At 48.5% G+C, this 23,487-nt stretch overlaps 1 protein-coding gene across 1 annotated transcript in view; it reads left to right on the top strand.

The window, feature by feature from the left end:
- Nucleotides 1-23,487, top strand: part of CHRDL1 (chordin like 1) — a 665,455-nt gene that overhangs the window by 585,887 nt on the left and 56,081 nt on the right. The window contains exon 8 of the mRNA XM_086951036.1: nt 6,715-6,909. Within this exon, the coding sequence (XP_086807162.1) occupies nt 6,715-6,909 (195 nt within the window). The remainder of the gene's footprint in view (nt 1-6,714; nt 6,910-23,487) is intronic.

The following is a 23,487-nucleotide window of genomic DNA, read 5'->3' as shown; positions in this document are numbered from 1 at the left end:
CTTGCGCTCCTGTTCCCTGTTGCCGCTGTCCACCCTTTCCAGCTGCTTGCATTTGTACCAGCATTAACTTCTCCTTGAGTTTCTTAGCCTTCGAATCTATCTCGTCACTACAGTACCTTGCATACCTCAGAATTTCATCTAAAGGCTTATTCTGCCAACAGATTAAATGTTGTTGTATCATCAGGCTTATGTCTGGTCTTAATCCTAGAACAAACTTCGACACAAACTGCCCTATGTCCTTAGGATCCATTACATCTAACCCACTGTACTGCTTGAATGCTTTCAGCAATCTCTCATAAAACTCATGGACTGTTTCCTTCGGCTCCTGAGTAGTTCTATCTATCTTAACCCAGTCTATATCATGTACTGGCACTTTCTCTTTCAGCCATGTTATGACTCTTTCGTATTTCTCCATGACTCTGACTGATGGACCATTCGTCCGGGTGTCTCTCGGAGGCTCACAAGTAGGCCATTCAACACTAAGCTTGCATGCCGTCCACAAATCTCCGGGTACTACGATATCGAACAACGTGTTCAAATCGATCCACAGTACCTTCGAGATCTTCACAAATCTTTCTACCTGCTTGTACCACTCGACGGGATTTTCTCTCAGCTTTGGGAAGGAATTGGTAAATGCCGCCAAATCCCCCCTACTCCATGGTACGTGAACGTAATTTCCGTTCGCGATTTCTCGCAAAGGGAATGCTTCCATTCGCATTAGGTCTGTATCCGGGGACCTTGTAAGTGAACTCCTTCTTACGGATCCCTTCTTAGACCATCTTTCCTCCCATCTATCCAGATCTCTCCATATTCTAATACTCTGAATCAATTCCCTTATGTGTACCTTCAGCGCGATCGTTCTACGCTCATCCAGATCCTGATCCGAGCAAGTTAGCCTATGGTTACCCTGTAAAGCTTTAGTTCGTGATAGGTCTATCATATATCTATTTGCTAGATTCGATAAATTTTCATGAGCTGACCTCGCTCTCCGAGTAACATCCTTGGATAAAAACAATATTTCATCTGGTGCGTACAATTCTAATCTCTCTATTTTCACTGTGCCGTCAATTATTTCATCTAAGTCGGACTTCAAACTCATTACATCGAGCCGTTTTGCTTTTATTTCAGCTCTCAGTATGTCAGTCCTAGGTGGTTCGCTCATACCCCTCTCACCTCCACTGTGCGCCCTACGCCTGAACACAGGTGAGTTATGAGGAGTTTTCCTTCCATCTCTTTGTTCCCACCTCTCTAGATCCCAAGCCTTTCCATCTTCCCGTGGGGTGTGGTGGAACATTACTCCATCCCCCATCCCTACATTGCGCCGTTTCGGCTCGGTTTCTCCAGATACGAGATAGGATCCACCGTTCTGTTCAAAATCACTGTAATTCGCTTGCTGTCTGGTGTCGCTCAATAAACGATAAGGTCCTTCATGACTCCCCATGCTCCCACGATCTCGATCCTGATCACCAGAAGTATGGCGAGACGTTTCGCGACTCCCTACATTGTCATGATTTTGTCTACTATCGCCGGACGCATGTCGAGACGCTTCACGACTCTCCATGTTTCCGTGATTCCAATGTTGCACTGTTTCACCCGGGGCATGGTGTGTGCATCTGAAAGTATTACGGTACTCCTGCGTCCTTTGTTCTCCTTCACTAAAGGTGACGCGAGGCACTTCGCCACACCCTGTGCTCCTGTCATCGCACATTTGCCTATTGCCGCTGATAGTAGGACAATTATTTCCTCTGCTTTCCTGACTCCCTCTCTCCCACTCCGGGCTGCTTTCGCCAGCTCCACAATGAGAGAGAACCCGATTATCTTGGTCTCTCCACTCCGCTCCTGTTTCTACACTTTTATTCCTAATCTCCTCGGCGGTATCCCAATCCTTCAGGTATTCCCTTAATTCCTTAAAGGTCTTCGGTTTTGGTCCCCTTAAGTCCATTGGCCCTCTTTGACCCCCTTGTTCTACCCAGGGACCTGTTGCCGCATCTAATGGGGTACTCCGACTCATCGGTGCTAATATCTGTCTCTGATCCCTATTCTCCATCTCTGCCCTTTCCCTGTCCCATCGTGCCTGTTCCTCCTGCTGGACCCCTTCTGGGTTGTAGATTGACACAATAGGGCCTATGGTAACCGGTACTTGCAGAGCGTCTGGCATTTGGTAAGACCTTGCATGTTGTGTTTCTGGCATTTTCTGGACCACAAATCTTCCCACTACTCTCTGCTCGGAACTAGATTGAGGTACCTCCTCCTCTTTCTTGGCATCCCACTCTGATACTGGGATCGATTTATATTCTCCCCATCTAGCTCCGTCATCTTGTGGTAATATAGGACTTGCGGCCCCTGCGCTGTACGGAGGTGGTCTATCTGTCAATAGCCTCTCTATCAGTTCCTCTTCTGTCTCGCTTTCCTCTTCTTCCTCTAGAGGTTTCTTCTCTCCCGTAACTTCTAGCATCGGGTACAGTTTATCTGCTTCTATCTTTTGCACCCTCCATTTCTTAGCTTCCTCATCCCATTTGGCATCCTGTACTGCCTTTACTGATCGTCTCACTCTTTCTTGGCGCCTCTTTACGCTCTTTTCGTGTGCTGTTCTAAACCATACACTAAGTGCTTCGAACTGTGTTGGCCTCGGTAGAGGTCTTGTTGCAAGCATCACTGCTTTTAGTTCATTCAACACATCTAGCTTAAACGTTCCAAATCTCGGAAACGCCAGTTCCTTATTCCCTTCAGTCAGCTTATTCCACTCGGAAATCCATAATATCGAGTGCAAGCCTACATTCACTGCCATATAATAAGCTGGTGTGCCTTCTGGTGGAGCTTCCTCTCCGGCATATAAGTTTCTTCTATTTCTCCTAAAGAGTGCTCTTAAACTCTTAAAACACTTCATTTTCAATAATTTTACAATTTTCCTCGTACTCTTCCTTGTTTTACGTCCCGATGACAACCAACCAACCAATCCCTACGCGGCTCTCGCTAATCGGCCTATCTCAGCGCGACTCTACGCTGACCGACCAATCTCAGCGCGACTCTTCGCTGACGTCTGACAAACTAACCAATCTCAGCGCGGTTCTATGCTGACGTCACTCGTTCCCTCTTGCAGCAATTCTCCTTCTTTCTCAATTTGTCTCACGATTTCGTATGCGTTTTCATTCATACACTGAAAAATGACTACTTCCGTCCAAGCGATCACTTTTCTCTGACTGTACGGCCACAGTCTAACTGTAATTGTCACCTCAACTGACGAAACGTCTTCCCTCTTACGGTCAGACGATCGCCTCAACTGATAGGTTACTTACACACAGTAAACGTACGACCAGCGTCCGTTACTCATTCACTCACTCATACGCTCCCCCTATCATCGGTCTGTCGGGAAATCAATGGTACCTCATGACTCCCTTTCAATGGTAGACAAATTACTCTGGGTGTTCGATACACCCGAACCACTTAAGTCCTCTGGACATAAGATTTCATCCGGTTGCGCGCGCTCACAACCTTCCCTCAATCACACTACAGGCATTCAACTCCGCTTGACATTACAACACAGGAACAACATAAAACACCGCAATCTTACAACGCATGACCCTTATACTCACTCTCGACCGATTCTGCTGCTTTTCTCTCGACACACCGTCAGCACCGTCTTCGGCTGGGATTCTTCTTCTGGTCGTCGATGACTAGGGACCTTGGGGTAAACTAAACCTGGCCTAGGTCGTCTTCCTCAAGAAGATAACCATCATTTCTCTGCTACCAACTGCGGGGAATGAGATTTTGATATCAATTTATCATCAATTTAATAACTTATCTCATTCATCTGTTTGGACCGCTAATATCTGTCATTGAGTAAAAGACAACCCCTGTATCGGTTTAGACAAACCCCATTAACGGACGCCACTCAGAAGAACCACTTACAACTGATAAAGTTAAAAGTTTTATATAAAAGTCAAAGTTAAATGCAAATACAATCCTCTCGGGATCAAAGTATACAAAAGAATACAAAATCAATTCTACATTCAGCAATTTAAAGCTTCGATGTGAAGTGGTTCCTTGGCGTCATCTACAGAAAGAGAAAAAAATATCACGTTAAATCTGTCCCTACTCTATGCTATGTGACATCCCTACTTCGCAAGTTTCTTCCCTAAAAAGGTGTCAGCAGTTTGACTTCCAAAGAAGTTCAAACTCTCTTAGCCTCTAAAGGTAACTTAAGTTTAAGAAGCAGTACCCTCTCTGCCTACCCATCCGCTCTTCTTAAGGGTCCTCGGCCTACTGCTCTCTTGCGCTCTGATCTCTCTCAGCGCATCTGCTCAAGTCATCTACCCTTCGCCCTTCTCTCTCTGAGCTCCCTGCTGGGCTATTCGCTCGCCTTCGCTATCTTATCCCCGGGGTGCTGTCCCTAAAATACACAATCACAGTGTGGGTGGAACGCCCCTTGACGCCCACCACGGACTTTCCCCGATGATGTCAGCTTCTGGCTTCTTCCATTACTTCATCTCTCTCGTCGTCCGTTAAGTTGACCTTTCTTCTTTAGATGTCATCTTCATCTTCTTATTGGCAATTTCAATTGACACTTTCAGATCAGAAATCATGTGAACTTAAACAAGACTTTAACTTACAACTGCTATTCTTTGACCTTCTAGGTCCTGTGAATGGTCATTCAAAAACAAGTCTCACATTCTTAGCGCTTCCCATCACGTTCAGGCCATAAACCTTGTCCAGCGTTGTCACCTTAAATCTAACAAGTGCTAGACTTCTTGGCTCTCACGTCCACATCAAGCTATTTACGACTCCTGTAAGTCCGCTAAATTATATACATTGGACTGTGTTCCTGCTAACCCTTGGTCAGTCAGGTTAGAATCACAAATGACCTAAACCTTTCTAACGTTCTCACAGAAAGCCTTCTACACAGTATAACCTTTAACACACATTATATATTCGTATTTAGCAAAAGTCTGTTACACATATATGAATACATTGTACATAGAATATAAACTACGTAAGCATAACTTCATATCATCATTCGCTATATCGTTTTATACATGTTCTACATATTTCTTCACGTTTCATTTCTCGCTGTTTCTCTGTTTAAAGGTTACACACGTACATGAATTCTACTTTGCACGTTTTTACATTTCGTAAGCATTTCTACACCGTCTCTACATCAGCCCACTACATATACGGGCCTTCTAAATCTAATACATGTTCTAAAGTGAATATAGTTACATTTCCTATATTACTTTGGATTATATCAGTTAACTTTATACTATAAGTGTCAACTTCACGTTACGATATACGTTTCATTCCTACGTTATACAATGTGCTTGTAAATACGGCCTATACATAATTTCTATTCAAATTTGCGCTCTCTCACAATGATATGCAGGGAAAAACATATAAAGCTAAAGTGTTACCTGCTGCTACATTTGGGGTTGGTCTTTGGCGTACACTACTAGCACCCCCTGGGTGAAGGCCAGGCCTCCTTAGCTTTGTGGGGGCCGTTGTGGAGATTAAGCAAGCTATTGCCCAGAGTTGCAGAGTGGGACTCTATGATTGGAATAGGCACCGAGGCGAGAATTATCAGGTCCGTGGAATTTTGAGCCCAAGACCCGCCGAGGCGGGGAATTGAACCCTGGTCCCTGGCTAGACCTCTGCATCCTCTACAGTGTGTAAACAAACAGCCAACACCTGTATGTCGTAACCAGTTTTATGAGGAACTGCGATGTCAATATTTGAAACTCCTTTTTATTATGAAGAATACTAGAAACTATTATGAGGCACTGACATTTTTGCTTGCACTAAACGATCAATTTGTGTGTTTTAGTGTTGCGCTTTTTATTTCAAAAGCTATCTACCTAAAGAAAAGTATTGTGAGCAATATTCTGTCAAGGGTATATGATTGTCATGTGATGACATCTTAAAGGATTTTTATTGTTTTATGAATTACATTACTTGAATTGCTTTTATTTTAATGTACTTTTATGGCAATTTTCACTTACCGAATAAAGTTCTTGAATTAAATTGATTTGATAGAATATATTAGACTAGAACAGAACATAAGCATTGGCAAAGCCAACATGACTGGGTTTAATGTGCTAATGCATGCAGTGCAAGCCCAATAAATCAGAGAGTAGTCCCACTTGCAGATCAGTGCAAGCATACGATTGGAGGCAGAAGTATATACCCAAGCAGCCAATAGCATTAGGTGAGAGATGAATACTGCATTGGGATGAGTCCTGATGTGACTGTCAAAGTTTCAAACCAGTGACTGAAAGAAGCTGGCCGAATAAACTATGGATGAATGGGGCGCATCTGAAGCCCACTATAAGTATATTGTAAGCAAAGGGTCTGTTTGACTGCTCTGTCAAACCCCATGCCTAATAAAGATAATATTGCGAATAGGATAGGATAGAACAGGATATGGCAGAATAGAAGAGAAACAAACATTATTTATTATTATTGAAAGTTTTAGAACAGAATCAATTAAAAGAGAATAGGTTGCATTTGCAATCGGTTTACAATTCCTTACCATGTTATGTGTTATCAAAATGTACAGCCATTGAGCAATGGATTTCCCTAAATGCCATGGTAGCGATGTGCAGAAGAGCATGAAATGATTCTCTTTTTCATTCAGGTTTGTATTCTCATGAACTCTTTCTGATAGATGTCTATAATCACCTGATGGTACTCCCTTGCAAAGTCTGATACTTTTGTTTTTTGCAGTCTGTGTATCCAACGGAAAGACTTATTCCCACGGCGAATCGTGGCATCCAAATCTCCGTGCATTTGGAGTTGTGGAGTGTGTCGTCTGTACATGCAATTTTACCAAGCAAGAGTGTAAGAAAATTAACTGTCCAGAGGAATACCCTTGCAAATACCCACAAAAGAGAGAAGGCAAATGCTGTAAAGTTTGTCCAGGTATGGTGGCAACAAAAGTTGGATGTCATTGTTTATACAGTTCTTTACTCTTTGCTGTTGTGGATTGATGGATGTCAGATTTGCACATGTGAAAACCTACAGAATGTTTCCATCTATATATTTTGTAGTACACTTAGGGGTCTATGTATCAATAAACCGTTTTGCGAGTCCTTAATAGCGATTTTTATTGAATCGCTATTAAGGACGCGCAAAATGAAATGTATGTAGACGTCGCAATATTAATTACTCTTCTTACATATTCCTTAATTGTGAATCGCAAATTGTGATTCGCAATTAAGGAATACCTTCCCATTATGGGCCTAAAGGCTCATAGGAATGAATCGGAAGACATTCGCAATTTGCAAGTACCCATTAGGTACTCGCAAATTGCGAATGTAATTTCAAGGGTGCAAGGGTGTCAAAAGGACACCCTGTTGCACCCCTGAAATATGCATGTGTGCACATGTGGCGCACATACATGCCCTAGGGGCATGTATGTGCGCTACATGGCACTTTGAAAAATGCAAAAAAGGGCATTTTTCAAGGAAATCGCAAATTACCACCAATTTCTTAAGGCAAATTCGTACAACTTGGGTACTTCCAGAATTGCATTTAAGGAATCTCAATTTGCGATTCCTTAAATGCAATCGCAAAATAGGGAATCGCTAATTTTGTGATTCCCAATTTTGCGATGGCCTTTTAGGATGATACATCCAAAAAAAAAGCTTTTTCCCATTCGCAAACAATCAGCCCGTTTGCGGATGGGAAAAAGGCTTGATACATATGCCCCTTAGGGTCCGAATTGCATAGATTGCCATGATTATTCTGGATTACACTGCAGCCTATGTACATTTTCACCAGAATTTGAACTCCATAGCAGGTGCATACAAGCTTTGCAATAGCCAATGGACCTGGCCTTCCTTTAGGGTATGCACAGGCTGATAATAGCACGGACAGAAAGGCATACATATAAACTATAAGCACATGCAACAGCTGTAGTCCAAAATGTGAACACAACACAGACTAGGTCACGAGTCAGGATGTGTTCATTCCCATGCAACCACTTCTGCTGCCAAATAGGTAACTTTCTATTTGATGGATCCATTGAAAGTTTGATGGTGGAACCCCGCAGGGTGGGAGGGTGAACTGACAGCTGCAGTGAGGGTGTAACTGGATTGTGAGGAAGTCCCCTTATCTAAAAAAGTGTCAGTGTAAACTTGCTCTTGGTGAGATCATTTTAATGTTAAGGAATTCCACTCAAAATGATTGGTGCTTTTGTTTTTTTCTATGCTTCACTGAAGCACGACTGCCACAAGCCTGCTTCCCTGAAGCACATGAGCAGGAGGGTGTGGGGTCTTCGTTAGCTGGAGTACTTAATGTGTGGCCCAATCATTGCAGTGACAAGTAAAAAAGAAGGGAGGCCTCCTTAATAATCCAATATGGGACAAGGAGAAAATGAGTGAAGAACTTAACAAGTCCCGGTAATCAACTCTTGAAAAACCTTTTTGTATATCACCCTCATAACTCAGAGTGCCAACTGAATAGAAGCGTGTGCCATATAAGACATACAATGAAAACAATAAAATTGCACTAAATTAATAAAATATTATTTGTTTGTTAAAAAGTTGACAACCTTTACAACTCTGAATTGTGTGGATTTGATTATCTTGACAATTGTGAATCTGATGGTGTTTTATCTGTTACATATTTGTATAGGCACTTTTAAAAAAAAATATTATATGTAAACTTTTTTAATTATATGGCACTGCATTGATGTTATCCATTACTGATTTTATTGATTTGTAATAAATTGTGCAACTTTTTAACAAACAAATAATGTTTTATTAATTTAGTGCAATTTTCTTGTTTTCATTGTATGTCTTATATGGCACACGCTTCTATTCAGTTGGCACTTTGAGTTATGAGGGTGATATACAAAAAGGTTTTTCAAGAGTTGATTACCGGGACTTGTTAAGTTCTTCACCCAATCATTGCAGTGCACAACAGTTGTGATTCGGATGATGGACTCCCTTGTCATTCATGACTGTACCACGTAAATCTGAGCAGTAACTTGTGGACTGATCCAAAATGTGAAAGACATATTCAATAAGCAATGCTCCTGACGCAGGCCGATTTAAAGCCCCTGTTTGTATTTTTTCGTGGTACTGTCATAAGCTTTGCCAGACAGCTAGAGCTGTCTTTAACAAATCCAAAAAGACATTCTTCAGTGCTCAGCTGATCAAAACATTGGCACAAACACTGAGTAAAATTGAGCTTTTCCTAGCCTTTGTGTGTGAAATCCTGGATTTTATTAAAGACACAGTGATGAGTATTATGCTTTTTGTCTTGCTTTAAATAAAGCAGCCATAGAAAAACGTCATTACCCAGAAACCCTGGGAAAGAACAAGTACATTACATCACAATAGTGTATCCAATAGTAAATCGATAACTATCTTGACTGAGAGCAACAAGCCCTCTTTTCTTGCTAAAGTCACTCAAGATGAGATTCAGAAAACAAAGTTATAACCGAACATAAAGTTAAAATCTCAGTCATGAAATGATGAAATCCTTAAAGATGTCCATAAGAAAAAGACCAGTCTTGTCTGGAAATGCAGAAGTAGATAGGGAGATCCACCAGGGCGGAATCCAAAAGAGACGATGCTTAAGCCTTGTTAATTGGAAACAGCCAAATCTGTTGAAGGTACTGGAACTGCGGACAAAAGAGACCAGGGTGGATTAATTAAATGTGGTAGGATAATACTCGCCTCCATGTCTTTAATAAAATCTAGCCTTTCAGACACCAAGACTAGGAAAATCTCAATTTTTTAACAAAACCAGAGGCTCACATTATGCTTAAGTTAGACAGATGAACAATTGGTTTACAGTAAAAAGTTCTAAATGTATTAACATTCGACAAATCTGAGAATATCATGTAAACTTACTCCTGCCCAGAAAGCCATAGCCCCTCTGGATGAATGGGAACCAAAGGAATCAGTGGAAATGCCAGCCAAGAACATGACCCATCTAACCCAATGGGACAAAGTATGGGCAGAATCTGGTTTATTGTTTTTTTAAAGGAAATAATGAGTTGAGAAAAGGACCTTCTGTGGTCTGCAGTTCGTGAAACGCAAGATTTTAAACAATTTCCAACACATAATTTAGGTTGGGAGAGAAAAAAAGGAAAATGAACCAATGATAAATTCGTTTTGGTACGTCTAATAATTCGAAAATAAACTCCTATTAAAGAATAACGGAAAGAGCTCTAACATCTGTGACATCCTACCAGAAGCATAGTCAACTTTACAGATAAATGTTTAAGAGATGAATCAGCATTTTCTGGCCATGAAATAATCAAACGCAATTTTAAATTAATATCCAACATGACATTATGCTTGGGAATGGGTGATTTAGCAAAACGTACTCCCTTTAACAGGTGACAAACCAGCGGGTGTTAACCTATAGGTCTTTTACCCACTCTGACATGCTCGGCAGAGATGGCCAATTTGTAAGTGTTAATGGTGCGAAAGGCTTTCCCTTCTGAAGCCAAAGAAGCTAAGAAATTACCACTAAGGTCACATTTGCTGACAAGGGAATTGAATCCATGCCCACACACCAGCTACACTAGACTAACCAAGAGGACTTGCATATTTTAGCTGTTCTGGGAGTCCAGGACTGTTGAATGAACTAGACAACCTCCTCCGAAATTCCTGAAGCTCTCCAGGAAGACCCGAAATCCTCCACGCAGTGAGGGGAAGGGAGCCCTCTAGAATAAGACTGTGACGAAGACCCTGAGGGTTGCGAATTAAATCGGGAAATAGGGGAATCCTCACCAGCAGGTCTGATGATAGTTCTAGCAGTGTTGGATACCACTATTAAAATTGCCAATTGGGGGTGATCAGAAAAGGGGCAAGGGATGGCTGCTGTCTGCAGGCTTGAACAAGGACTTGGGCAATGAAAAGAGGGAACGAATAAATGAGGGACTGGGCCATCACTGCAGAAAATGCAGCCATATCCAGAGGTAATGAGTCTGGTCTCCAACTGAAGAAGGAAGGGAGATGAAAATTGACGCAGGAAGCAATAAGGTCTATGGGCAAGGTGCCATAGAACAAAGAAAGCTGATTAAACACTGAAGGATGAAGTCTCAAATTACTCAAATTACGATTATGTCTGGAAAACCAATTAGCTACCACAGTCAATTTACCTGAAACATATTCTTCTTTGACAGAAATGTTCCTTTGAAGGAAAAATCCCAAAAGGTTCTTGGCCACAACAGCCAGAGGTTTGGATTATGTACCTCCAAGATAGTTTAGGTACAGAACCACCAACAGGTTGTCCATTCGCAGAAGGACTGTGCATTTTGCTTTGTCTTTTATAAAGAACTAGATGGCAAAGGAACCTGCAAGAATCTCTAAACAATTGATATGGACTCCTGAAGAGACCATGAACCTCCAATTCGAGAGTTGACCACATCTTACGCCCCATCCTGTGCAACTTGCATCTGACTTTAAGACAAGATCTGGGGCAGCAGAGAAAATTGTTCTCCTTTTCCAGGCGTCTAAATGCCCCAGCCACCAGTGGAGCTCCTCCCTGGACTCTGAATCTATGGTAACCGAATCCGAGTAAACTAACTGTTAGAACTGTCTGTCTCTAGTTGGCAGAGGGATACACTTCTGACAAATAGGGACACACCTTTTCTAGTCAGGGCAAGGGGATCACACCCTTTGATAACCCCTGCTCACCCCCTCGGTAGCTTGGCAGAGCAGACAGGCTTATCTCAGAGGCTGTGCGTTAAGCATTTAGGACCACATACAGTAATAAAGTGAATACACTACAAATGGACACGACACAGTAGTATTATAAAAATAAATATTTTTACATAAGGCTTAGCACAAGACCAAATAACGACAAAAATATACACAACCTTAATAAATACTCTTGGAAGGGCAAATAATAGTTCGAATGTAGTTTCTTCTTTAGCACAAAGTCTTTCGTATCAAAAGCAACTCTTCTTCTTGAGAACACAGTTGTTGGCAACATGTAACCCACACGATGCTAGCTACACGACGTCGAGGCAAAGTTAATCCAAAGGTTCGGCGTCGACCGCGAGAAGCGCTACGTCGAGCCCGGAGTCACACGGACCCCCAACAACACAGTACCTTAGGAAAATGAAGCACACGATGATCAGCGGCGTCGAGCAATCCGGCGTCGCGTCGTCGGTGTCGATCAGGCCTCAGTAGTCGTCGGTGTCGATGATGCTGCTGCAAGATTGAGCAGCGCTCACGGCGTCGAGAGGGCACGAAGTCGATGCGATCAGCAGCGGTGCAGACACGAGGTCCCTTGGAGCTGGAGCTGAACTCCCTACTCACTGGCGTTGCTGCTGGCGTCAATCAGGCCCGGCGGCCGGCGTCGAGGAAGCGGGACACTGGAGCCGTTACTCACTATGTCGAGCTGGCTTCGGCGACGTCCGTCGGCATCGAGATTGCTGGATTCTTTCAGAGGTGCCGGATTCACAGGTTCCAGCAAATAGCACTTTAAGCAGATGAAGTCCTTTAGCCCTGTGACTTCAACAGGAGACTGGCACTCTTCCAGCCCTTGAAGATTTTCTTAGCAAAGCGTGAGAGTACACACACAGTTCCTCTCTCCTGGTTCCTTGGCAAAAATAAAGAAGCACTGCAGGATTCCCCCCAGCAAACAGCACACTGGCAGAAGGGGTAGGCAAGTCCTTGGATCAGCAGGCTTCTTGTCCTTGGTTCAGGTTTCCTTGTCAGAAGTGATCTAAATTCTTGGTTCAGGGGTCCTTCTCTTATACCCCTTTTTGGCTTTGATCCCTTTGTCCATGCAGGGGAATTTCCCAACATCCTGGGTCTGTTGTGGGTGGAGCCAGGCAGAAGCACCTGGCCTATTCACTGAGCAGGGCTGGGTCCTCAGACGCCCAGCAGGAGGTGGAGCCAGCATTGTCACTGGCAGGAGCAGAGCTATCGGCCTCCTGGTAGGAGGTGGGGCTAGGATCGTCCATGGCAGGCACAGAGCCATCAGTCGCTTGGCAGGAGGTGGAGCCAGCATTCTATCAGGCAGGGCAGGCTATCAGCAACTACTCTCCCCCTACTCTCAACGCAAATGTCCCACTCATCCCACACTGACTCATCCAGACCTCTGGAGCCACTCAGCTCATGTCACACACACGCAAAACCAGCAGAAACCAGAAATGGTTAGACAAGAAAATAGACACTTTCTAAAAAGTGCTATTTTCAAACTCAGAGTCCAAAAACCATCCACACCAACGGATGCGTAATTAAACCCCGAGTTCAGGGATACCAAACTCGACATTGCACCATGCTCCCCGAGCCAGCTAGGATTATAGCGTTCATAATCCCGGCGGCCCATTCTAACTAATGGAGAGCAGGTTACCTCGCAATAGTGAAAAACGAAGATGGCTGTAATTCACTATTAGGACATGCCAACTTGGTCAGGCGTGTCCTTCCTTATACTTACAACGCACCCTGCCCGCGGGCCTACCATAGGGGTGACTAACATGAAGTTAAGGGAAGGTTTGGTGGACTGGCAAGTAGGTGTACTTGCGCAGCCAGCGTGACAGTACCAGACTGCACGTAGGTCTCGCAATGACCGACCCGTAGACATTCTTTTACGAGGCCGCTCTTGTGGGTGGCACAACACGTGCTGCAAGCACACGAGCGGCATTTGGATTTACAAGCCCCGGCACTCCTTTTTTAAATTTTTTTTTATTGTGTTTATCATGCAAGAATAAGGGCACATTACAAAGCGCAAAGAGCCATTCGCCTACAACCCATCTCGGGCCGGCAGTGGGCTGCCTCGCCATGACCAAAACACATACAGAAAGCAAGCAGAAGGATATACAGATCAAGCCCAGGTCTCAGCAGCAGTGCGGGCCAGGGAGGACTACCCCCGCCTGCCAGTCCTATCTGTGTTGCGATGTGCACTGTACATATCTGAACAAAACTGTAAATTTTTATCGTTTTCTCACAACCAATACCCCAACCCATGAACCCCCCCATCCCACAACTGATCCCTTGGTCGTGCTCTACGTGTGTGTTGGTGTGCGCCTCGGTGACGTGGTTTGGCTCTTACCACCTGCTACCTCCCAGCAATCTAGAGGGTGTCTCCTATTGTCCCACACCTCTTTGGGTGGGGTGGCATCTCCCGCCCCGTGACATACTATAGTGTAGGGAAGAGCCCTGGCAGGGTTATCCAGGCTCCGAGTGTGGGTCACTCTCTTGATCTTTCCCCTCCCCCTCCGCAAAACCATCCTCGTCCGATCTAGAGGTTAGGTAAGCCTGGTATAGTCCCCAGAAGTTCTTGGGCCGACTTCGGGGCGGGAGGAGCTCGCTGTATGCGTCCGCCTGAGTGTTGCAGTACAGCATATCGCCGGTCCACCTCTTCAGTGTTGGTAGGGGCCCCCTCATCCAGCATAGCGCCACCACCCGTTTTGCAAGAAGCATGCCCATGCTCACCAGTTTTCTCACTGAGACTGGTATCTCCCTCGTGTAACCCATCAGAGCGAGGGCCGGGTCAGGTACCAAGTCCAGCTCCACAATTTTGCTGAGTTCTGCGTATACGCAGGTCCAGAATTTCTGAACTCCCGAGAACCACCAGGCTAAATGCAAGAAGTCCGCCACTTGGGCATGACATCTCTCACAGCATGGCGTGTCCCGGAGGCCGTACCTGTGCAGTCGCTCCGGAGTGTGGTACACCCGTTGCAAGAATTTAAAGTGAATCAAGCGGTGCCGCCCGTTCAGGGAAATGCTTCTGGAGGCCGCACAGCAGTACTCCCACATGTCGTCGTCAATCTGGGTCCCTAGATCATTCTGCCAGGCTAAGCGCGCCCTAGTGTAATGCAGTGCGTGTGCTCATGGCCTATCTTGTAGAGCCTAGAAATCAGCTTCTTCGGGTTCTCGGTGTCTATGACGTAAGCTAGCTCCGGGACTTCAGGAGGTTCTTCCAAGTCGGGGCCTAACTGATCCAGCAGCGCACTTCTCACCCTATGATACTGGAAGCGTTGAAGCAAGGAGGTACGCTACCCCCCCGTGCGCGAGCTGCTCCCACGTCTTCACCCTACCCTGCACAAAGAGGTCCCCCATGGTACGTGCCCCTAGTTCGTTGAGGACCTTGTATACTCCAGGTTCCGTCAATGTTGGGAGCCAGAGCGCCCACTGCATAGGCATGTTGGGTGCATACATCAGCACCTTGTCTTGCCGTTGCAATATAGAATGCCAGGCGTGGTTAGTGGACAGCAGGGAGTCTAGCACGCCCACCCTGCGGTCCATGGGCCCGCAGATGGTAGCTGGGAGTGGGGTGGGGTCCGCGAACAGCCGCTCCAGGATCACATGCCGGATGTCCCGGTCGCCATGAATCCAGGTGTGGAGATGGGAGGCCTGCGCAATCCTGTAATAGCGCTCCAGGTCTGGAGCAGCCAGTCCCCCTTGCTCGTAAGGCAATTGCAGTACCTTCCATTGCACTCTAGGTTGCTTTCCAGCCCACGCCAGTCTGATCAGTAATTTGTTCATGGTCGCAAAGAAGGCTTTCGAGAGGACCATCGGGAGATTATTGAAGAGAAACAGAAATCTCGGGAGAACAACCATTTTCATCATAGCTATTCTACCCAACAGTGAAAGCGGAAGCTTAATCCAAAGCTCCACGTGGTCTACGAGTTTACTGTAGGCAACCCCGTAGTTCTCTCTCATCATAATGTCGGGATCCGTATGGAGCATGATGCCCAAATATCTTACCGGTTCTGTGGACCATTGTAGCGGGTAGTCCATCTCGAAAGTTTCAGTAAGTGGAGTCAGCGGGAAGGCCACTGACTTTGACCAGTTGACCTTTAGCCCCGAGAGTGCACCAAATCTCACCACTTCCCTCAAGACCGAGGACAGGTTATTGGCCGGGTCTCTGACGTACAACAGGGTGTCGTCCGCGTACGTGGAAATGCCAATCTTGTAGGCAGGGTAATTGATGGCTTCATAAGAGTGGTATTCCCGAATTGCACACGCCAGTGGTTCCGCCACCAATGCGTACAGCAGCGGAGAGAGGGGGCAGCCCTGCCTCGTGCCCCTTGTAATGGTGATCGGCTTCGAGACCGCGTCCCCCAGTCTGATTCTCGCCGTGGGCATATGGTAGAGCGCGCCCAGGAGTTGGAGGAAGAGCTCCCCCAGCCCCAGCTTCTTTAGCACCTTACGCATGAATGGCCACTCCACGGAGTCAAAGGCCTTCTCCATGTCGAGGAAGACCGCCATGGCTTTAGTATCATGTCTAGTGTGCTGCATGGCCCCCATGACAGTGCGGATGTTGTAAGTGAGGTTTCTGGCTGGGATAAACCCTGCTTGCTCCGGGGCAACTAGCTCCGGGGCCACCAGTGCCAGTCTGGTCGCCAGGACCTTCGCGTAAAGCTTAGCGTCTACGTTCAGAAGGGACAGAGGGCGATATGATCCCGGAAGATCAGGGGGCTTGCCTGGCTTCAATATCGTGACGATGAGCGCCTCTCTCATCGAGGGCGGCATCACGCCATATTCGCATATCTCGTCGAAGAGGGTGGAGAGGTAAGGCAATAGCTTGGCCTTATACGCCTTATAGAATGCCACTGTCAGCCCATCAACCCCAGGCGCACTTTCGGACCTCATGGTGTCTAGCGCGTCTGATATTTCCTCACGGAGTATAGGCGACATCAGGAACTCCCTCTGCCAGTTCTCGAGGAACGGCATTTTGATATAGTCTAGATAGTTGTCAATTTGGTCTTCCACCCCTGTGATCTTGGTGGTGTATAAGTCCTCGTAGAACCTCCGAAACTCCGCTAGAATGTCGTCCTCCGTTGTCACCCTCTCCCCCCCTGAAGTTAGTAGTTCCGGGATTGTCTGTCTACGCCTGGTGCCCTTCATTATCCTGGCTAGCAGTGCTCCGGGTCGGTCTCCCTCTCCATACGAGCGCGCTGTTGCATACTTCCCTAGATGTCTGACCTCCCTATCAGCTTCCTCGTGGAACTCTTTCAGCAGGCCGTGCAAGGACCCATCTCCAAGCGGCGACGTGCCCAATTGCTGTCGGCGTTCGCAGTCTGCAATCTGCTCCTCAAGATACTTAAGCCTGTTTCTAATCGCTTTGAGGACACTGGAGTGTTTTGCCATGACAACCCCCCTGACGTACACTTTGAATGCCTCCCAGACTGTCCCAAAACTGTCCACTGAGCCTACGTTAGTGTCGAAGAAGGTATCTATGTCCTCCCCCAGGTCGGCCCTAAACGCCTCATCTAGTAATGAATAAGGTGGGAAGCGCCACGTGAATGGGGGTATCCTCTGCTTGGGAGTCGCCATTACCAGCAGTACTGGGGAGTGGTCCGACAGGATGCGGGGAAGCACCCTGCAGCCCCTGATCATGGGGAGCAGTGTGTGTGAGGACAGCCAGTAATCTATCCTGGTGTGGATGTCATGGTATGCGGAGTAGTGTGTGTATCCCCCCTTGTCGTTGTGCCTATCCCTCCAAACATCCACCAGGCCCAGTCGCACCATTTCAGCTTGCATCTGGAACACAGCGGCCGCTGGGCGCCGGGGGGGGGCCCGCCGACCTATCAAGCTCTGCGCTAAATGTGAAATTGAAGTCTCCCCCCCAAAGCAGTCTGTCCGTGGGGTATTCAGCACAGTGTTCCGCCACAACCGCATAGAAGTCAGGGGAGTCATAGTTCGGGCCATAGACGTTCATGACTAGGATGTCGTGGCCCTTGCCCACACACCTGTTCAACACAAACCTTCCTTCCGGGTCCGCTTTCAGTAGTGTGAGGGATAACTTGGATTTTGGGTTGACCCATGTGAGTACCCCCCTCCCGTGTGTGGTGAAGCCTGCGTAGGTGGTGTTTCCCTGGAGTCCCCTATGTGTGAGCATTTTACTGGTGTCGGGCAAGTGCGTTTCCTGCAGTAGCGCCAGATCTATGTGATGCCGGAGTAGGTACTGCAGGACCTTGCGGAGTTTCCGGTAGTCATTTAACCCCCTCACGTTCCAAGTGACGGCCTTGAGGGTCTCTGTATCATTTAGTAAATCATCGTGTGTTGCATCAGCCATTGTCCTTAAAAGAGCACATCAGCATCAAAGCCCTCATGATCACCACCCTCCACAGCACGCAGCAGCCGCCCACGTCCTCCACGGCACACAACATTTCAGAGCACAGATTGGACCCCCCCGCGAACATTTCTGAACCCACAACGCCCCTCACCCCCCACCTCCCACAGTCAACCAACCCCAACCTGGTGTGACCGAGTACCCTGCATCCCTCCCCCCCACCCGTCTTCTGACCCATTCAAAACACCCAAAACCAGGCTCAAGAGGAGCCTCAGGCACTGTAAGCACAAGGGCAGAGGTAGCCTACAAGGGTCCTTTATCGTCCACCGTCCGTTCGGACCTCACGTGCAATATCCATAAGCTGCTCCTTGCCAGCGCCCCCTTATATTAATGCAGCAACGAGTAGTAAGTGCAGTATCCTACCGACAAGTTGTGGCCTTCCACTCCCCCCGACCGCCTTATGCCTTTCCATGTGTCAGGCCCTCCGAGACCACCCCAGTTCAGCTTTACAGTAGGGTAGTGCGCGCAGCCCCCCAGTAGTGTCAATGCAGCATGTGCAGATCTCACCCAAAGTCTCGTTTGCTGTAGTCCGCCTGCCGCAACGGCGCGTTCCGAGTGGGCCCCTCCCGGACCGTCCGGTGGGGATTGCCACATTGGTCAGAGTATCTGTGTCTCCGGGAAGTGCCTCCGAGCCCCATCCTCTCCTCAGTCCTGCTCATCCAGTGCTCCTTCGCCAGTGTGTTCCTCCCCAGGCGTCGTCGGGTCTCCCCGGTTCTCCTTCATCCACTGCTTCAGTAATTTTTGCAGTTCTTTGGGATCTGTGAAAAAGTGCGAGTGGCCCTGTCTGTTGATGCGTAACCGCGCCGGGTACAACATGGCGTAATCCAACCCCAGGTCCCTGAGTTGCTGCTTGTAGGGGACGAAGCGCCGTCTCTCCTCCTGTACCTTGGAGGTGAAATCAGGGTACAGCGAGATGTTCATACCTTCGTACTGCAGCTTCCCCTTCTCACGAGCAGCGCGGAGGGCCGCGTCTCTGTCCCTGTAGTTGAGGAGTTTCGCAATTATGGGCCTAGGATTCGCGCCTGGAGGAGGCCTTGGTCCCAGGGTGCGGTGGGCACGCTCCACTATAAACATGGGGGAAAAGGTGTCGTCCCCCAATAGAGTCTTAAGAAGTTTCTCGATGAACAGTTCCATTTTACCCGTTTGGGTCGACTCCGCCACACCCGTGACGCGGATGTTAGACCGCCTGGAGCGCGCCTCCAAGTCTTCCGATTTCTCCTGTATCACCTGAAGTAGCCTCCCAAGTTGCTTACGGTCAGCATCCCATTCTGTCTGCGCCTCCTCCGCCTCCGTCAACCTGCGCTCTGCCATGTCCAGCCGCTCCGCATGCTTGTCCACTCTCTCCGTCATCCGATCCATCCGGTACGCCAGGGCGTCAATCTTGGTGCCAATAGCTGACATTCCCTCCTGTAGGCCCTTCTCCATCGTGTGAAGCATACCTTGTATCTCTGCACATAGTCCGGCGCTCGGGTCAGCAGCAGCTCCCGGGGATTGGGCAGCCGGAGGCTCTGGCACCTTCTGTCTCCGCTGGTCAAACGTGAGTTTCGACTGCGTCCTGTCCCCCTTGCCCATCGTTCCGGTGGCTGAGTAGACCAGTGTCCGCAAGTCTTGGAGTTCGATAGTCCCTCAAAGGAGCAATGAGGGGTCCCGCCCCGTCCGCAGGATAATACCGGGGGACCGTTGGTGGAGGCGCCTTATAAGTGAGGCGTGCTCAGTGGGGCCTATAGACCAAAATGGCCGGTCAGCAATGGTTCTCTCACAAGGTTGGGCAACCCCAGGACGCCCTTGAACCTCCTCTGCGTGTAGTCCTCGCGTCGCGGCCCTCCGTCCCACAGCAGCCTCTCTCTCCCCAAGGTTTGCGCCGCAGCTTCAGTCAACCAGGGAGTCCTTACCGGCAGTGTGTGAAGGTGCCTGTGCTAGCGCGGGGCTCCGCCGGCAACACGTGGGTTCAACCGCTGGCCGCCTTTCAAATTCGCCTCGCTCCAGGGCCCGACGTGTGCTCCAGAGTAATTAGCCAGCCCTGCAGGGGCCCTTAGCTGAGCTAGCAGCGTGCCGGTGTAGCCATGGGAGCTTCCGATCCCGGGGCTCAATCAGTGTCTCGGTGCCCTCACCAGGCGGCCGCACGTCGGGTGACGCAACACGGCTGCGTGTCCCAGGAAAGGCCGGGGATCCTGACCTGGACCGTCGTACTCCGATCGACGGTGTTGCAGGTGGTTCCCGGGCCCGCACCTCGCCCAAATTCTCGTCGGAGGTCAGCAAGGGATAGGGGAGTCAGCCCCCGCCGGAATCACACGGTGTTCGCCGCTGTAACAGGATAATTTACGGATCTTTTGCAGCGCTAGCACGGAGCTCCGCTCTTACGCGTCTGCCATAGACGCCGGCTAGCTCCGCCCCCCCACAAGCCCCGGCACTCCTGGTGCACTAGACTAGGGATTGGCAGTAAACCAAATAAGCCAAACATGGAATTCAATCGATACATCAATTTAACATAGGGAGCACTTGCACCGTGGCACTGATCAGCAGTGGCACAGTGCCCAAAGAATTTACCAGCAAAAACATCGTAAAACAGTGGAGGCAAACAGAAAAAATGGAGGAGAGACTCAAGCCAATGATGTCAGGTCTAACACGTGTCCCCTCCAGCTGAAATGTGGGGAGAACTACCCTTGACCTAGGGAGTCCATATCACTAAGGCGGAAAAATATGGACAGACCATCAGCATTGGCGTGATCTGTACCAGGGCGGTGTTCCACGGTAAAGTCCATCCCCTGTAGGGAAATGGACCACCTTAACAGTTTCGGATTCTCACCCCTCATCTGCATCAACCATCTGAGGGGCCTGTGGTCTGTCTGAACCCGGAAGTGAGTCCCAAACAGGTAGGGTCTTAGCTTCTTCAGCGCCCAGACCACAGCAAATGCTTCTCTCTCTATCGCACTCCACCGCTGTTCCCTGGGAAGTAACCTCCGACTGATGAAGGCTACAGGCAAGTCTCGGCCCTCTTCATTCACCTGAGCTAGAACAGCCCCCACGCCATGCTCTGAAGCGTCCGTCTGGACAATAAATTCTTTCGAAAAGTCGGGTGCCTGGAGTATAGGTGCTGTGCACATTGCAGTTTTCAGGGTATCGAAGGCCGTTTGACAGGCATCAGTCCACATCACGTTTCGTGGCTGCTTCCTGGAAGTCAGCGAAGTCAAGGGGTGCACGATGTTACCGTAATCCTTGACAAACCTCCTGTAATAACCCGTGAGTCCTAAGAAGGCTCTCACCTGAGTTTGGGTTTTGGGCGGCGCCCAAGCCAGGATGGTATCAATCTTGGGTTGCAAGGGGGCAACCTTGCCGCTCCCTACTTGGTGCCCCAAGTACACCACAGAACCCTGCCCAATCTGGCACTTACTGGCTTTGATTGTGAGGCCTGCTCTGCGCAGGGCCAACAACACTTCCTGGAGGTGGCGCAAGTGTTCCTCCCAGCTGGCGCTGAACACTGCGATGTCGTCCAGGTAGGCGGCACTGAAATCCTCCAGTCCAGCCAAGACCTGGTTGACCAACCTCTGGAAGGTGGCAGGGGCATTCTTCATCCCAAAGGGCATCACCCGGAACTGGTATAGCCCATCTGGTGTGGAGAATGCGGACCTCTCCTTTGCCCCATCAGTCAAGGCGATCTGCCAGTACCCAGACGTTAGATCAAACGTACTAAGGTACCGGGCAGCCCCCAACCGATCTATGAGCTCATCAGCTCTGGGTATGGGGTGCGCGTCAGTCTTCGTGACTGAATTGAGTCCTCGGTAATCCACACAGAACCGAAGTTCCGGTGAAGCACCAGGCGCTGCATCCTTCGGGACCAAGACCACTGGGCTGGCCCAAGGACTGCTAGAGGACTCAACCACCCCTAACGCAAACATTTTGGAGACCTCCTCCTTAATGTATGCTCGGACCTTGTCAGTCACCCTGTAAGCCTTGTGCTTCACAGGAGGGCTGTCTCCGGTGTCAACGTCATGGACACACCAATGAGTGACACACGGAACCAAGGAAAACAGATCAGGGAATTGTCCCAATAGTTGGTGACAATCCTGCTTCTGCTCAAGGGTCAGTGTGTCAGAGAGGACCACACCATCCACTGACCCGTCTTGCTCTTTAGCACACAGGAGGTCAGGAAGAGGCTCACTCTCCTCCTCCATTCCAGCATCTGTAGCTAGGAGCATGCCCACTTCGGACCTTTCTAAGTGGGGCTTCAACCGGTTGACATGCAGGACCCTCAAAGGGTTCCTGGGAGATTTCAAGTCCACCAAGTAGGTGACATCGCTCTTCTTCTCCACAACCTTAAACGGTCCAGTCCACCTGTCCTTGAGCGCACAAGGTTCCACAGGGGACATGACCCAAACTTCCTGACCAGGCTGAAGCTCTACCAGAGTGGCATTCCGGTCGTACCAACGCTTCATCTCCTCCTGGCTGGCCTCCAGATTTGCCTGAGCAAGATCTCTGAAGCGCTGAGTCTGGTTCCGAAAGGCCAGCATGTAACTGTATACATCCTGGGGAGGTTTCCTGGGAGATTGCTCCCAGCCTTCCTTGACCAGACTCAAAGGTCCTCTGACCGGGTGACCATACAAAAGCTCAAAGGGGCTGAACCCTAGAGACTTCTGCGGCACCTCACGGTAAGCAAACAACAGGCATGGCAAGAGGACGTCCCATTTCCGCCTCATTGGTTCTTCAAGACCCATGATCATGCCTTTAAGGGTACGGTTGAATCTCTCAACCAACCCATTACCTTGAGGGTGGTAAGGAGTGGTGAACTTGTAGGTTACCCCACACTCCTTCCACAGAGACTTCATGTAATTGGAAATGAAGTTGTTGCCCCGGTCTGACACCACCTCTCTGGGGAACCCCATCCGGGAGAAAACAACCATCAGTGCCCGTCCCACCACGGGGGACGTCACTGTTCGGAGAGGGATGGCTTCCGGGTACCATGTGGCATGGTCCACCAAGACCAGGATGAACCTGTTGCCCAGGGCTGTCGTGGGGTCCAGGGGCCCAACAATGTCAATACCCACCCGGTCAAAGGGGGTACTGACCACTGGAAAAGGTTGGAGGGGAGCCTTCTGCTTCCTTCCGCTTTTCCCACTTGCCTGGCAAGTGTGACAAGTCTTACAATGGATGTCTACATCCCTTCGCATCTGAGGCCAAAAAAAATGGGCGACAAGCCTGTCATAGGTCTTGTCCTGCCCCAGATGTCCAGCTAACGGAACGTCATGAGCCAAACCCAGTAGGAAGGCTCTAAAGCGCTGGGGTACCACCAGGACACGGGCTGACCCAGGCTCAGCAGCCTTAGGCTCGCTATACAGGAGGTCGTTCTCCCAGTACACAAAATGTGACCCTGACTGATCACCTGAGGTTTGGGCTGAGGCCTGCTGCCTCATACCCACAAGAGAAGGGCACACTTTCTGTTCGGCA

The sequence above is a fragment of the Lissotriton vulgaris genome, unplaced genomic scaffold (genome assembly GCF_964263255.1).
Source record: "Lissotriton vulgaris unplaced genomic scaffold, aLisVul1.2 SCAFFOLD_666, whole genome shotgun sequence".
Lineage (NCBI taxonomy): Eukaryota > Metazoa > Chordata > Amphibia > Caudata > Salamandridae > Lissotriton > Lissotriton vulgaris.
The sequence above is the reverse complement of the archived record's forward strand: the minus strand, read 5'-3'. Positions and strand labels throughout refer to the sequence as shown.